Source organism: Natator depressus, chromosome 2, assembly GCF_965152275.1.
Source record: "Natator depressus isolate rNatDep1 chromosome 2, rNatDep2.hap1, whole genome shotgun sequence".
Classification (NCBI taxonomy): Eukaryota; Metazoa; Chordata; order Testudines; family Cheloniidae; genus Natator; species Natator depressus.
The window spans coordinates 191,687,253-191,704,228 of NC_134235.1; the positions used below are offsets into that span (position 1 = coordinate 191,687,253).

The 16,976-nt window shown below is 39.7% G+C and overlaps 1 protein-coding gene across 1 annotated transcript in view; it reads right to left on the reverse strand.

Moving 5' to 3' along the window:
- Window positions 1-16,976, reverse strand: part of RBMS3 (RNA binding motif single stranded interacting protein 3) — a 910,338-nt gene that overhangs the window by 607,602 nt on the left and 285,760 nt on the right. The window contains exon 4 of the mRNA XM_074945627.1: window positions 485-658. Within this exon, the coding sequence (XP_074801728.1) occupies window positions 485-658 (174 nt within the window). The remainder of the gene's footprint in view (window positions 1-484; window positions 659-16,976) is intronic.

The window sequence follows — 16,976 nt, forward strand, 5'->3', positions numbered from 1 at the left end:
AGATGATGATGAATAAATAAATATTAGCAAAACATATTATGATGACAAGAGACACCCAGCTTTATTGACTCCTCCACATAATTTAAAATGTACGCTCTCCTAAGCAAAAAAGAATTCAATTATCTAATAGCAACCCTCAAGGAAAATAGAAGGGAGCAACAAATAATTTTCCACACATCCCCCCCACAGCCCTAAATTGCAACCAGCGTTCATAACAATAGTTTAATATGAAGCTAAGCTGAATTTTTATAAACATTTCTAGTGAGCAACAAGAAATTCACATCTGTTTCTGTCTTAGAATCATTCGAAATTTCTCCAAAGCTTACAGTTAATCCAGCTGGGGAACAAACATTTCTAACAACACTGGGACAGACTGAACGCAGACATAGTCCACTGAGTTGTCAGACTGTGGTACTGAGAACTTCTGCCTTCTGGGGAATAACGTAGAGCATTCATGTAGCTACATAAAAGGCTAATTACTTACAGCAGGGTGTCCAGCACAGTAAGTGTAGCTGGCATGGGACTGGTAGTGCAAGCTTGCTCTTGGAAAGGTGTATGTGTTCCAAGCAGGTTGGCTGCTGTTCCACTGTGAGCTAAAGCCAGGGCTCATGGTCACTCTTGATTTACTGTTTTGGTACGTTCTCACTGTGGAGCTGGACTATCAAGAAAGAAAGAAAAATGCAATATAAAAATAGTTTTTAGAATATATTACAAATAGTCCAACTAAATTTAATAAACACACATATCAGCACGCTATCTGTGAACAAAGAGGAGCATTCCCATTAAGAAAGTGAAAGAGGCACCCTTTTAGGGTGAAAAAATAAAAGGCATTTTGTAGCACTGTTCTACAGTAAATATAGAAGACTGAATGATTTTTTGGAATTTAGACTGGGCCACACATCAAGAGGAGAATGTAATGGTGATAGAGATTTGAGGAGCTGTTTGAAATGTACATATAAGGTTACTTCACAAGATTGATACTTGAAATTTCCTGTTTCTTTCAGTGGTAAGAACTGAAAATTGAAATCTACTGTACCAATGACTAATTAAGGCAGCTTCAAAGTGAATAATCTGGCACCAGTGCTCAGAAAGTTTCCTCAGATCTTGTGATTCCATTTCTAGGAAAAATACGTGGGTTGGGTGGGTGGGTTGGGGCAAGGCAAAATATTACAAAGCTGTCCCTAATTTTACAAAATTGCAACCTCCCATGAAAGACAACAGGCTTTAGGACCAAAGATTTGTTAAACTGGGCCCCCAAAAATTGACCCACCCAAAATTAGTTGCCATTTTTGAAAAGTATGGCCATAATATATTTGCTACCGTCAACCACATCCATTGAAAATACAAACTTGATACCTTCATCTACAAGATGTGGGAAACTAACCCAAATTGTGTATGCACTCATAATCATGTATGTTCTTTCCTGGTATGTTAAACTTTTTACTACAGAATGCTGTTTCCACTGTAGAATATACCTCAGAACTATTTTAATTGATAAGCACTGGTCTTGTAGACAACAAATAAAATCACTTTCAGCCTTTGCAGTCCATCTCTCCTCCCTTCTCTCTCTCTCTCTCTCTCCCCCCCCTGCCCCCCCCCCTCAAAAAAAACAGGATACATTTTTGACCAAATAATTTGCCCAGGATTCCAAAGCAATTCAAATATTGAACATATTTCTCATTTTATTCTTCTCTCCTTCCTTATAGTTTTTTCCCCTTCACAGGGGAAAGGAAATGAAATTTGGCACTCATTGATTCAAATTACACCAGTGAATTTTACTTTTGATATGCTCAGTTCTATTCTCAGTGAAGTCAACAGCTAAACTCCCATTGACTTTACTGGGAACAGGATGTGATCTTGGGGTTTTTTTGTTTTTTTTTTTAAAATCAAACTCAACATTCTTTAGAAATCCTTACAAATGTGCCTTCAAGTAAAACCGATATATCATAAAGGAAAATGGAAAATATGGCTTAAGTCAAAAGGACATATTAAATTAGCATTAAAATGGTGATCCTAGTAGTTGGGGTATGTTTAGATGGAGCCATCATAAATTGTACTCTGAGGAATGCAGTTTAACTTACTTTTAACCACCTTTTTCAAGAACACAGATTATATTTTATATATAGATTGTATTAAGTACATGTCCATTATTAGGCAATCATGAATATAAACTCCCTTCAACATCAAAATAATTTAATATAGTTGTGTAGAGGACAGTAATACTTTATTATTATGATCTTTCTAACTGCAACACCTAGGGACCAACTAAGATCATGGCCCCTTTGTGCTAGGCACTATACAGAATGAGAGACAGTCCCTGTCCCAAAGAGCTTACAACCTAAGTGGACAAGACAGACAGAGGGTAAGGGGAAAGGATATAACACACAAGCAGAGTGATGGTTTGAAAAAGTCAAGTTTGTACCATATTTTGTTAATATTTTGGTTCTGGGTTTTGTTGGGGAGGGAGAAATAGCTAAATAGCAAGACAAGGGAAGGAAGAGAAGACATAGAGAGGGTGATGTGGAGAGATTTAATCATCTTTCCCATTTTAATACCATATTTAGATGGCTGGTACAAATTGGAAGTTATAGTGCATATTGGCACCCATAGCACATACTGTATTTATTTAATTTTATTTTTAAAAGTTTAAAAATACAAAGAATGCTTTGGTTATCAGACATTGTATAAACTATAAGTTCACGAAAAGGCTAAATGACTTCCTGTGTGTGTTTATTTCCTGAACTGCAGATTAGGAAGCCTGCAAAGAGCAGTTTCCGCCCAACAGTTCTCAGTATCTCAACAGATTCTCTTCCCCCCACTCCCACGTAAAAGATTCCTGTGGTGTGATTTCTAAAGATTTAACTTACGACTAGCTGAACACAAAGCATATGAATGAACACTAAAACCCACACTCAACTCTCATTAGTCCGTGTATGTGACAAGTGGTTACTTTGTTCATTTACAAAAGGCTTTGGGAAAAAAAAAACCTGCCCCTATAGTTAAAGAAGCTTCTTTCAAATAGATCTTTTTATATGAATCTAAATCATGGCAAGTCAAAGGAAAGCAGCTCTGGCTAGAAAGACTCAAGTTCTTTTTTTAAAACCCTTTCCCCAAGGAACAAAAAATGTAATATCTTTTCTTTTATTTGACATATTACTTATCTTTCACATCATCCCTCAAAGACAAATCTCTCTCTATGCACTCTGGTAGATTTGCTTCAATATGAAAGACAAGGGTTGGGTTTTGTTTTGACCAAGCCAGCCAGCCAGCCATAATATGCTTCCTTGTACCTTGGTCTCTGCCTTTTGTAGATGTTAGATATTAAAGTGTGACTGTTAATTAAATCCCCTTAAAAATGAGCAGAAAGACTGTTCATCCCTCGATAGAATATTCTATTTATGTTGTGTTACTGTACAGCATCAAGATTTTCCCTACTCACCATTACGTCTGATGGAGCTGGACTGTACAGGCCAGTGGATAATATTTGTGGCTGACTGGAAAATAAAAAGACATTGGCAGTTGCAGATTATTATTTTTTTATTTACAGTACTGCAGCAACCAATGTCCTGTTGTGTTGGGCACTGTACAAACATACAAAGAATTGCCAATACCCGAACTGTTTGAAAATCAGAGACAAGCCTCAAAAAAAAAATCACGATATATTTAAACAACAAATTTGGGGTTCTTTTAATTTGCCTTTAGTGGTCACTTGGGTCACATTTTTCTGCTTTTCTCTGCAACCATGATGTCTAGAAACTTAGAAAAAAAAATGAAAGCTGACAATCTCTTATAAGAAACACACCAACTAGCAGGAAATGTGCAATAAAATCATAAGTGCTGACAACACCACAAACAATAAAAGACAGACCCTGCCCTTCAGAGTTCATAAGACATAAAATAAAAAACCCTGCAGATGAGGAGTTGCAAAACTCAACTGAGATTTCCATTTCCCATGCTCTGCATCTCCCCAGTAAAGACTCTCCCACCCCCATTTGTCATCTGACAATGGTGAAGAACCTCAGAAAGAGTCACCTTCTCCTAACACTAATGTTCAGAATGAGGAAAAACTGTACCATCCCTAGAGATTCTCTCTCTTTCCCTGTTACATCTTCCATCTAGAATCTCCCCAATGGTCCAGAGACAACTGGTGCCTCCCCATGCTAGGGGGTCACAAGCTAAAGGGGCGGACACGTGACCGCACCATATGTCTCCTCCCCACCCTGCCCCCAGCCTGGGGCCCCCACAATCTCCCTGCCCTCCCTTACCTATGGAGGGGAGGGGCTCTGTCCTCCCGTTGCACCGTACCCCTACCCCAATATGTTTGGCTGCTCTCCCTGACAGCCAGGCCTGGGCAGAGAGTGGGACGGAGCTGCTCGCTGCTCTGTGCAGCACAGCCAGCTGCTTGGAAAACAGCCTGGCTGGGGAGGGGCAGCAGCGGCAGTTTGCTCCCTGCCTGGGCTCGGCTGCTGGGGACAGGGACTGAATGTGCCGGGTGGGGGGAGAGGGGACTCCAGCTCACTCAGCCACTGTCCCCAGTGGCCAAGCCTGGGCAGGGAGCAGCCCGCTGTCACCGCAGCCAGGCGCTCTCCCAGGCAGCCGCTGCGGTGCACCAGGCAATGTCCCAGCGTGGCCGGAAGAGGCTCTGGCCCCATCCCTTCCACTCCCTGCCTGGCCAGCTGCTTTGGGAGTGGGGGCACTTGACCTGCATGCCCCACCAACGCACTGTCTCTGCCCCAACCCCTTCCTGAGATTTTGCTACTGTTTAAAAGCCCTTTACCTCATCCAGACCAACTCACACCTTATTACTAATTATTATTATTTATTCATATTACCATATATCTGAGGAGACCTAGTCCTGAACCCAGAACCCACTGTATTAAGTGCTGTACAAACACAGAACAAAAAGACAGCCCCTACCCCAAGGAGCTTACAATCAAAGTATAAGACAAGGGACAACTAGATGGAGGTGTACAAGGAAATAATAAGACAGTATTGGTCAACAAGATAGGCAGTGGTCTCTGCACACCAGCAGCCTAGCTGTTATCAAGTTTTTTTGTATACATCACGGAAAAGGAGAATTTTGAAGAGGGATTTCAAGGTGGAGAATGAGGTACCTTTGTGGATGTTTATGGAAAGTTCCTCTCAAGCATGTGGGGCAACGTGGGAGAAAGAAGGTTTGAAAATTTAACAAGTGGGCAATGGAGGCTGTCATCATAAGAAGGCGAGCATCAACAGCTCCGTATCAAATAAGGGATGATAGGTAGGGTGGGTATTGATTGTGAAGAGCCCTGAAAATGAATATAAGCATCTTATTTTTGATGCGATATAAAAGGGGGAGCCAGTGCAGGAATGCAAAGAAAGGGGTGACATAATCAAAGCAATGAGCGAGGAATATTATCTAGCGGTAGCATTCTGAATGGGTCTGAGTGGGGTAAAATTGCATTTGTCAAGTCCAAAGAGATCCAGATTGTTATTGGTTTCAGAAGTGGTCAGACATTAAGATGTTATAGTTGTGAGCATTGTAAAACATCTCAATAGATAAATTCAATATAGAAGCTCTTTAAAAAAAATCTCATCCAGGATGTGGGAGGAAGGTTTATAAAAACTGCTGTTATAGGGGGAGTTCCATTTTCTCCAATCTGTTTCATGATGGGAGAAGTGAGTTACCTTTTTTGGCTTCTCTCATCTCAGTGGCTAATCTCTAGAAAGAGCCAACATGCAAAGAGATTTCCAGTTTAATCGGCCTCCATGTGATCTTTTGAAAATTTGCAGTTATCTGAATATCAGGCAGTCAAGAAAGGCATCCACCCTGACCACCAACATTAAGGTGTCAGGGGATACACTGAGCATCGCATGACTCTGTTCCAGAAGTGAGCAAAGATGATCATGGCTTTAAGACACAGGATTAGGAGTCAAGACATCTGGAATTAGAGCTGGTCAAAATGGCTGGTTAAAGTGTTCAACGAAAACTGGCCTTTTCCTCAAATCAGAAATTTCTGTGGGAAATGTCTCTTTGAAAAAAATTTTATGGGGTTTTTTCAGGAACCAAAAAATTTTCAGCTCTCAGCAACCAAAAAAATTGGAAAAAAAAATCAGGTGTTTTGAAGAAAATCAGAAACTTTTGTAGAAATCTGATGTAAATGAAATTTTGTTTTCATCAAAAAATGTTACGAGGCAAAAAACAACCCCCAAAAATTTCCTGTCCATTTCTACCTGTAATATATATCCAGCTGCACAAAAAAATCTTTGGAAGCTTGGACAAATCACCTTGTCTCTCTGTGCCTCAGTTTCCTAATCTGTTAAATATGGCTAATAATAATTCACAGGAGTGTTGTAAGACTAAATTTACTCACTTTTCTGAAGTGCTTTTAAGATCTTTGGATAGAAGAGACAGATGTGCAAACTCTTACTATTCCCTGAGCCTAATTGCTGTCAGGAATTAGTTCTTTTAATAGCTGATGCTCAAAGGCTAACTGAGGTAAAAAAAATAGTTCTTAGTATTTATATAGCACTTTTAATCTTCAAAGGATGTACAGACATCCAATAGTGACAAAACTTTTGACTAGTCCAACCTCCCCAGCCTTTTAAGCAGTTTATAGTAGATCTAGGAAACAGCAGCTACTCCTCATTTCCTTCCCATTTGCATTTGAATAAAGCACATAATTTGACTAGGACATTAAACAACATATAATAGTTCTGATGTAGACTTAAAAGTCTTAATACTATATTGCGTGCACTGTCCACTGTAATTTAAAACAGCACAATAAACTGATTTTTTAAGGAAACTATTCAAAGGGTAATTCAGAATTTCCAGATCATTTAAATTCTTTTTCATTAAGTCAGAATTGACTGCAGCTTTTTTATCCCTGATTGCCAGTTAGTTTCAATTGTATACTTGTGTCACTTGCTTTAGCACTCTGGCATGTTAAAGAGACAGGCCCAACTTCTGCTCTAGGTTACACCCATGCATCAAATTCATTAACCTTTAGGGGGATTAAATGGGTGTAAACAACATGAGAATTTACCCCACACTGTCTAAACTTTTAAAATTAACTCAGATGTGGTTGGACTGAGAAAATGATATCCATTTAGGTCTCTCTAATCCCCAGGATTTTCAATATTCAAAGTACTTCTGCCTTTGGCTACTTCTTCAAGCACAGTATCTTTTCACAAAGCTACAGAAGAGAAGTATGCCTAGTAAGTATCGTCTGCCACCAAAGTATATTCTTTTGGGCCTCAAAGTATTACAGGGCAAGCCAGGGCCTATTGCAGCAACTGCTGCTGTTGCTAGAAGTGCCACTGGCTCGGGCTCAAAACGCACCATGCCATGACGCAGAATATGGGTCAAATCTACAAGAGACTGGATTAATTACAAAAATATTATCACTTCCATAATTCCAAGTTTTTCCTAGAGACTGCAAGAGACAGAGATTAAAAGAGCTGCTCTAGAAGATTCTCACACAGGCTAGGATGGCACCTTTGTCTCATTCCTCAGGGAAGATAAAACTTGGAAAAGTAAATTAGAAGAGTTTGACTACAATATCAATATGTGAAACGTCAAGGATGGTGGATGGTGAAACTGGAGAGTTTTCTTCTACAATGACTTTGAGAACTTAACCTGGAAGGAAATAAAGGGGCAATGACTTTTATTTTACCAGCTGAGGTGGAATTTCTCTTACCTTTCCCATGATTTACATATTACAACATAAATATAATCTGTCCAAGGAGGACAGATCTATTAATGCTTGTGCAATGCAAATTTTGAGTTTATCCAGTTTATTCTGCATCTCTTATGAAGAAGCACCATAGATTTTCCAGAATTAAACAACACTTTGTTGGTGACACAGGGTTACCTGCCCCTTTAAGAAGGTGTGGGGGCAGGGGCAGTACACTTGTGACTCATCAGTTGCCTCCTGATTGGGCTTGAGAGGACACCTGGGCCATATCAAGGACTGAGAATGGGGCAGGTAGGAGCTAACTGATGGATCCAAAGAGAGGGACTGGAAAGGGGCAGGTGAGAGCTGACTGAGAACAGAGGAGAGACAGGAGCAGCATCAGAGAGTTGCCTGAGGGAAAGAGCTGCAAGAAACTGAACAGAGAACAGTAATTGAGTGCAATGATGAGTTCTGAGGAAAGCTGCTGGAAGGGCTGGCTAGAGCTGGGGAACCCTGCTGAGTTGCAGGAAGACCTGTGCACAAGTCCCTAGGAATGAGGGGAAAACCCAGTTTGGTGTAAGCTGAACCCAGAAGGAAAGGGTTGACTCTGTAGAGAGGTATTGAGGAGCAGGGGAAGGACTCACAGGCAAGGAGGCCTGGAAAGTGGAACGCTGTAAGGAACTCTCTGGCAGAAGACACAAATGGAGGGCTGCAGGAGCAGCCCAGGAAAACGGTATTGTGGGAAGGAGGTGTCCCTGATTCCTGCAGGGAGTTTTCTCGTCGGAGACCTGGTTACAGGAGAAAGCTCATGGGAGAGAAGCAGGTCTTGGAATTTTTAGATGGCTGGCCTACAGAGTGCTAGAGGACAGGGGCGGGAGATGGTTATTGACTGTTAGCTTCATCGATTCCAAGGCCAGCAGGGACCATTGTGATCATATAGTTTGACCCCCTGTATAACCTAGGTCCTAGAACTTCCCCAAAATAATTCCTAGAGAGTATCCTTTAGAAAAACAGAAATCTTGATTTTGGAATAGCCAGTGATGGAGAATTCACCATGACCTTCGGTAAATTGTTCCTATGGTTAATTACGGTCAATGTTAAAAATGTACTCATTTTCAATATCAATTTGTCTACCTTCAGCTTCCAGCCATTGGATCGAATTATATTTTTTTCTGCTAGACAGAAAAGCCTATTATTAAATATTTGTTCCCTATGTAGATACTTATGGACTGTAATCAAGTCACCCCTTAACTTTCTCTTTGTTAAGCTAAATAGATTGAGCTCCTAGAGTCTACCACTATAAGGCATGTTTTCTAATCCTTTAATCAGTCTCGTGGCTCTTCTCTGAACCCTCTCAATTTATTAACATCCCTCTTGATCTGTTGACTCCAGAACCGGACACAGTATTCCAGCAGTGGTCTCACTAGTGCCAAATACTGAGGTTAAATAACCTGCGTACTCTAACTCGAGATTCCCCTGTTTAAACATTCAAGTTCATGTTCAGCTGATTATTCAACATGCCCCCACATCTTTTTCAGAGTCATTGCTTCCCAAGATAGAATCCCTCATCCTGAAAGTATGCTCTGCATTCTTTGCTCCTAGATGAATACAGTTACATTTAGCCATATTAAAATGCATATTGATTGCTTGAGCTCAGCTCAGCTCAAGCAGTTCATATGGCTCTGAATCAGTGACCTGTTCTCTTCATTACTTACCATTCCTCTAATTTTTGTGTCATCTTCAAATTATCAGTGGTGATTTTATGTTTGCTTCTAGGTCATTAATAAAAATGTTAAATAGCATAAGGCCAAGAAGGGATCCCCGTGGGATCCCACTAGGAACATATCTGTTCTATGATAATTTCCCATTTATAATTACATTTTGAGAGGTATCAGTTAGCCAGCTTTTAATCCATGTTCATTTTATCTCTTTCTAGTTTTTTTTTAATCAAAATCTCACAGGGTACTAAGTTAAAATGCCTTAGAAAAATCTAAGTATATTGCATCAAAACTATTACCTTTAATCAACCAAACCTGTAATCGCATAGAAAAATCAAATCAGTTTGACAGGATCTATTTTCCATAAATCCATGTGGATTGGCATTAATTATATTACCCTCCTTTAAATTCAGTGGTGGGCAAGCTGTGGCCCGTGGGCTGCAGATTGCCCACTACTGATTTGATTCTTCTTTAAGCAATTCCTTTCTCAGCCACTCCATTATCTCACTGAAGATCAATGTCAGACCAACAGGTCTATAATTACCTGGGGCATCCCATTTACTGTTTCTGAATATTGGCACAACATTCACTTTCTCCCACTCTTCTGGAACTTCCCCAATGTTCCAAGACTAGATGAAAAATAAACATTAATGGACCAGTGAGCTCCTCAGCCAGTTTTTAAAACTTTGAATTCAAGTTATCCAGACCTGCTGATTTAAAAATGTCTACCTTTAGTAGCTGCTGTTTAATATCTTCCTGAGACACTAGAGGAATGGAAAGAGTGTTATCTTATGATATAATTACATCATCTGTTTCCTCCCCAAATACAAACCAGAACTGTTTGTTGAACACTTCTGCCTTTTCTGCATTATTATTCATTATTCTACCATTTCCATCTAGTAATGGACCAATACCATTGTTAGAAATTTTTGTTCCAAGTATACTTAAATAACTCCTTCCTATTTTCCTCTTTATTGGGTGATCTGGGGATGGTGACCTTTGAAACAGATTGAGAGCTGCTGCACTGTAACCTTGTTTTACTTTAGGGTTTTGAGAGGAACTGCTTTCACTATGATGAATATGCACATTGTGGCACTTTGTATGACTAAAAGAATTTGAATTTGCCAAGAACACTGAATTTGCCAATGTAAGAGACTATGTTCCTTTCAAAGGTGGAAAAAAGGGAAACTGGGGCAGGTACATCTGTTTGCCATAGCAGGGTGATCAAGAAGGGGATTGTCTTGTGACATTTGGGTATTACATTGAAAGATAGAAGAAATGTTTTGTGAGACATGGGATTTAAATTCAATATGCTGTACCTGGCAAACTTCAGGGTGTACTAAAGTAGCCAGAATTTTATCTACACACAGGGATAGCAAATCCAAGAGGCTGAAGTCCTCAGATAAAGGACCCAATGGGAGTTGCATGTTCAGAAGACTTTTAGCATTGGGCACAGAGTTTTCAAGTCAACCCTGAGGAATATATTTTAAAACTAGATGGATACATTGTGTCTTGTTATTTATTTCCCTCACAGTTAAACCCTGAGACCAAAATAAATATGTCCCTGGAATGGTTTTCATGCTTTTCTGATTAGGAACTCTGTAATTTTCAGCATGACTCAGCATTCTGCTTCTTATTGTACTTTTAAAAGTTCCATGTGAAATATGAATGAACAAAGATTCCTGTCAGCCCTCGGGATCAGCAGGAGGATCTGAAAATAGCAGGAAGATTAACTCGTTCAGGGAAGTGGATATCAAGGGCCTGATTCTTCACTGTCTTGTCATTTACACCAGTGCAAAGTAGCAAAGAACGAGTGTAAAAAGCTACCATTGAATGCAGAACTGTGATTTGGTTGTATTCTTTACCTGCTTTATATAGATGTTAATGACTACACAAGGTGCAAGGCAGGGATGAATCAGGAGCCTTTAGGCCTCTCAGTCACCAGTTCATTTTGGCACAGATTGATAGTAATCAACAGTTGTTACTGTCTGATGGCTCTGTGGTGGCCTATGTGAAGGGTTTGCTGTGGCTCAGGATCATTCCCAGCAAAAAAATGTCCAAATCCAAAAAAAAAATCCCATCACAACTGGCATCCTTGATGGCAGGCTCAACTCAGAGGCAAAAGATTAAAAAGTCACAGGAGGGGATCTCACATGTACAAGTGGTTTCTTCACAACAAGGTGAGACATATCGTTGGGCACCATGGGGAAGCGTGTTGCTTCTGCTACCCATTCTGCCCACAGTCTGTGGATAAACAGAGAACCTCATTCTCCAGGATTGTTAATTCAGACCATTTCATGAGCATTACATTCTCTTAAAGGAAACTACACATGGAAAGAAACATGACAGGACTTGCAAAAGATTTATTTATTTAGCTGAGCTTGTGTCCTCTTTTGCTTTTCTTCTTTATAATATATGAATTGGGCCTGAAAATTTGTTATTTTTAAAAAAGGAAGGGGCTTCCTTTTTTTTTTTTAAACCTAAGAAGTATTAGGAAAGTAAATTCTGGTCTAGCCTGGAGGACAACTTGGATGTACAAGGAATGTTATTGTGAGTTTTTAACACTTTAATTAAAGGGGTGAGGTGTTGAATTTTTAACAAAGATTTCCTTCATTCAAAATGATAGACAAAAACAAACAAAAAACATGAAAGCCTATCTACAAATCCTTCCCTCTCTTAACAGCTCAACTCGCATATTCATTTCTTGTGATGTCATTGTTTCACTACCTTTACAGTCACCAGAGTTTCTTCCAGGCTAGACAGGGCCTGAATTTCCAGTGTAAAAACAAAACCAACAAAATGTAAAGAAAAAATAAATACTTCTCATCCCCCTTATCATCATAAAGCAGAAAACAAGGGCAAAATCCCATTTCCCCCCTTTTCCAGTAACCACTAAGGAAAGTGCTACCACATTAGATAACTCTCAATGTATTTTGAGTTAATTTTAAGGCCTAATAGCAACCTAAGAAGGTCCTTGAACATGACCCTTTAAATGGTACTAGTTATGAAGCTGCTCTTTTCTGAAAATAAAGAACACTAACATTGTTTACTGAATGAACATCTGTTTAATTTTGTCTGGCGTTTTTTTCTTTAAATTGCACCAGGTTTATAATTATAAGTAATGAAACAATGTATTAACCTAACAGGCATAATATTTGGTGTTTCCAACAACATCCTGACAAGATCCCAGCAAGAGATGCACATTAAGACCATTCACAAATAACCTGTGTATGCTGCACAATGTTGATTTTTGCAGAAGTCACATCCATGAAATAGTTGCTCAGTGCGATACGCTCCCATGGAATTGCAGCTCATCTGTATGGATTGACTTTTTATACAAAGACATTCTTCCACTTGAAGCAGGAGAGCACACAAGTCACAAAGGTAGTAGAGAAGGACTTAAAGGAGAGGATTTGAGTGAGCAAAGTCTATTGGTGAGTACTAATCTTATTGAAAGCTGTTGATAAAGTGGAAAACAACATATTCAGTCACTGACCTTGGTAGCTATATAAGGGTAATATTTTTACAAACACTTGAAAATTCTCTCCAGTGTATTACAGTGGTGGCTCTTAAAATCTTTTCAATTCCTTTATATAAGTAAACAACATTAGCACAGGATTTGCAGCATTCCCTATGCAAACTGTAGGGAACTGTAGGAGATACTGCCAATGCAAAAGTAATACCCACATCAAAAAACGGAACATTTTGCTTGGGTGAGTACTCATAAATATGTTCTCCTTCAATCAATTATGGTCCAGTTCAGCACCCACATAAGCATGTGGTTAACTTCAATTGTGTGCTAAATAGGGAAGACTAAAGTGCTAAATTGGGGCTTATATGTATATGTTATTTAATGGAGTATTTTTTCAAAGACATTAACTGTGAATATTTGACGGGAAAAAACTTTTCATTAAAATTTGAATTCCTTTTATCCTTCTTATAGTATCCAAAGGTACTACACATACTGTGCTAGAGAATCCTAATGTTCTTACTGATGTGTCTTCGTACAGTACGTCTAATTGTTGTAAACATTTACATCATCTCTTACTTTTAGAATACCTCTTGATGAATCTAATGTCATAGAGCAACTAAGAGTCTGTCTAGTCACGTGCTTTATCAATAGGCCGATCTTTTAGATACAAAACACAACATTATTTTCCCCACTGTACGTCTGCAACATGCTTCAAGACTCAACCAGCACTTTTTCTGGTCACATCAAGAAGAGCAGCACAAACAAGGTTCAGGCAATTCCCCTACATTAAGCAATGAAAACAATCCAGTCCATGCATCAGTGTTGAGTGAAACTGCTTTTGAATACCCATAAAATATCCTTGACACAAACACTTCCATAATCCTACTGAATGAGAAAAAGTCAGGGTCTCTTTGCCAACTACAATACACAGGTTATTGAGTCTAGCTTAACATCTATGTTACAAGTCAAGCACTGACCAAGAATCATTTAGCAGACATCAAATACTTATTTTACTAAACACCATGACATTTTCTGCCATGGGGAGAAAATTTCTGAATAGAACAAGTACACTTGAGACACTATAAGGCCCCAATACTGCAATGGGAGACTTCTATGCTTTTATTAAGCTTGCTGCAGCATTGAAGCCTTAGTCAAAGCTATGATTTGTTCCTCACATTGTTACGCCTACTGTACACCTTAATGTAGGTGGAACGATTTGTTTGTACCTTCACTAATTACAGTGCTCTGCAAACTGTTTCTGTTTGGTGTTAAGTAACTAGAAATTCATACTTCAAGTTGGTCCTTAGGCATAGTTTTAATAAACTTGATTAAAAATATCCTCATTGATTTACTGAGGAATGGGGAACAGATTCCTGCTTGTCTTTCAGAAAAACAACAGGTTCTCTTTCGCTGAGTGTGATAGATAGCCTGCATGCTACTCTGGTGCTCACCAAGGTCTCTTATGAAAATTAAACACAACTGTTTTTAATAGCGTCTTTCATGAAAGCACCTTGCCTAAATAATCATCATCACTTGATGCTGTGTGAGACACCAAAGACTACATGGGACCTCAAGATCAGACGGGAGAGTTCTTACATGGGAAATGATGCAGAGGAAGCAAATGCAGAGTGGGAAAGGGAGCAGAAGGAACCAAATTCTGGTTCTATTTAAGTCCTTTGACACTGGGACCGCGATTTGGCGCAAAGGCTTATGTTTGGCTGGAAAGAGTTCAAGAACCCTTTTAAAAACCAAGGAGGGCAATGAATGGGAAATTATGTCTTATTCATACAAGTAACATTGCAAGGAATTATGGGTCTTTCACTCAAATTAGATATTCACAGAACCTTCTTTACTCTATGCAATACATTTAAATGTGAAAGAACAAATATTCTTCGGCTTCTCCAGTACTCAGTTAATCCATTAGAAATCTAACAGTCATTCTAAACGTTCTCTGAGATAGGACACAGCCAGTGAAAAATGAAGGAGAAACAAGAGTGGACCACCAGGTGTGGGAGAGAAGAAGAACTAAAAAGGATCTCAAACCAGCTTTCAGGGTACTCAAACCCAGAGCATTCTATAATCATGGGGATTATAACTACCCAGACATCTGCTGGGTAACAAACACAGAACAGGCAAACATGCATCAAAGAGCCATCTAAATTGCATACAAAACAGTTTTTATTTCCAAACTGTGGATACTGAAACTGGAGGTGAAGCAGTCCTAGATCATCAATTTACCAACAAAAAGGAACTAATTAAAAACAGCAGCTTGATAACAGTTCCTTGCTATGCTGAATTTAAGTAAAAGGTTCCTAGAATGTAGTGATGTAAAGATAGTAGATTTCAAGAAAACAATGTAAGGCCTAATAAAAAGAAGTGTTAAAAATAAAAAGAGCCAGCACGTAAGACAGGTAGGAAAACCTTAAAAACACCACAGTTAAGGCACCACAGATTGTATATACTCTCAAAAATAGAGAACAAGAACAAGAAGCCAATGTGGCTGCAGTGAGGGACTGTTCAGGAATCATATTATACAACCCTCGACTGTAAATGGAAAAGAGGACAGGCAACCAAACAAAAAGCACTGCACAAGTCAGTGAAGCCTTGCATGGAAAAGATCTTAAGTGAAGATATAAAGCAGAAATAGTTAATGCTAGTTAAGGGCTGGAACCTGCAAGGAGCTGAACACTGGCCCTGATCCAGCAAGGCACTTCAACACAATGAGAATACTCATGAATAAAATAATACATAACAAATGGAAGAAAGGGGAAGTTGATAGTAATGAATATAAGTCAGAAGTTAGGAATTGTAGAAAATTGATAAGGGGAGCAAAGGGACAAAAGGAGAACTCTATGGTCAACAGAGATAAGGATAATAAGGAGTTTTTAAAATATATTAAGAAGAAAAAAATCCTGACAGTGGTATTGGTCCATTACTAGATAGAAATGGTAGAATCAATAATAATGCAGAAAAAGGCAGAAATGTTAAATATTTCAAGTCTGTATTGGGGGAAAACAGATGATATAGTCTCATCATGTGGTGATGACAACACTCGTTCTATTCCACCAGTATCTATGGAGCATGCTAAACAGAAGCTTTAAAGTTAGACATCCAGATATCTCTTTTAAAACTCTTTGAATGCAAGTTATCTGTGGAGCGGCTGGACTGTTAATGTTGATTTTCAGGGAGTCTTGGAGCACTGGGAAAGCTCCAGAAGACTGGAAAGAAATTAGTGTTGTGCTAAAAGGGAAAGGGAACACTAGATGACCTGGGTAATTATAGGCCTGTCAGCCTGACTTCGATCCCTGGCAAGATAACAGAGCAGGTGATATGAGACTTGATTAATGAAGCAGCAGTGCCAGGAGTACCAGGGAAGTAGCAAGTGAGTGCCTCAGGAACCATCTAATGGCTGCCGTGCTCCATGGGCAGGGGCCGACTCCAGTGGATGTTGCCAGCCAGCGCCAGCTCCTTTAAGGGAGAGGCAAGTGTGCATCAGGGTGCTGCTTGGAGATGTGCCATCTGCCCGCCTGGGGAGCACCCAGCCGTGCAGAGGTGGCCCGGCTCGGGGAGCAGGACAGGGAGGGCTGCTGCACAGCACCCCGGCTCCCACAGCAAGGAGAACCAGGGGCCCAAGTGGCTCCCCCAAGCTTTCAATCTGCCAGCTCCTAGCAGGAGGCAATGGTTTTGAAACTGTGGGATACACCTCCCAGTTTGAAAGCTCTGTGTTAAATGGAAGGCAGAAATCTCAGGGGGAGGATGTGACATACCCCCCCAGATGATCCTCCATGTATAGCCTCTAGGGGGTGCAAATATGCCTAGTTATGGCTCCGAGTGTTTCTGGGTGGGGTCTTGCAGTGATTGGTTCTTGGCCCTACTCTATTTTACATTTTTATCAATGACCTGGAAGAAAACAATGTCACTAATAAGTTTGCAGATGACACAACAATTGGGGAAGTAGTAAATAATGAAGAGGTCACTGATTCAGAGAAATCTGAATCACTTGAAAACTGGGTGCAAGAAAACAATATATGTTTTAATACACCTAAATATAATTATATTCATCTAGGAACACGGATGAAAGGCCATATGCACAGGATGGGACTGGGAAGCAGTTACTTTGAAAAAGATTTG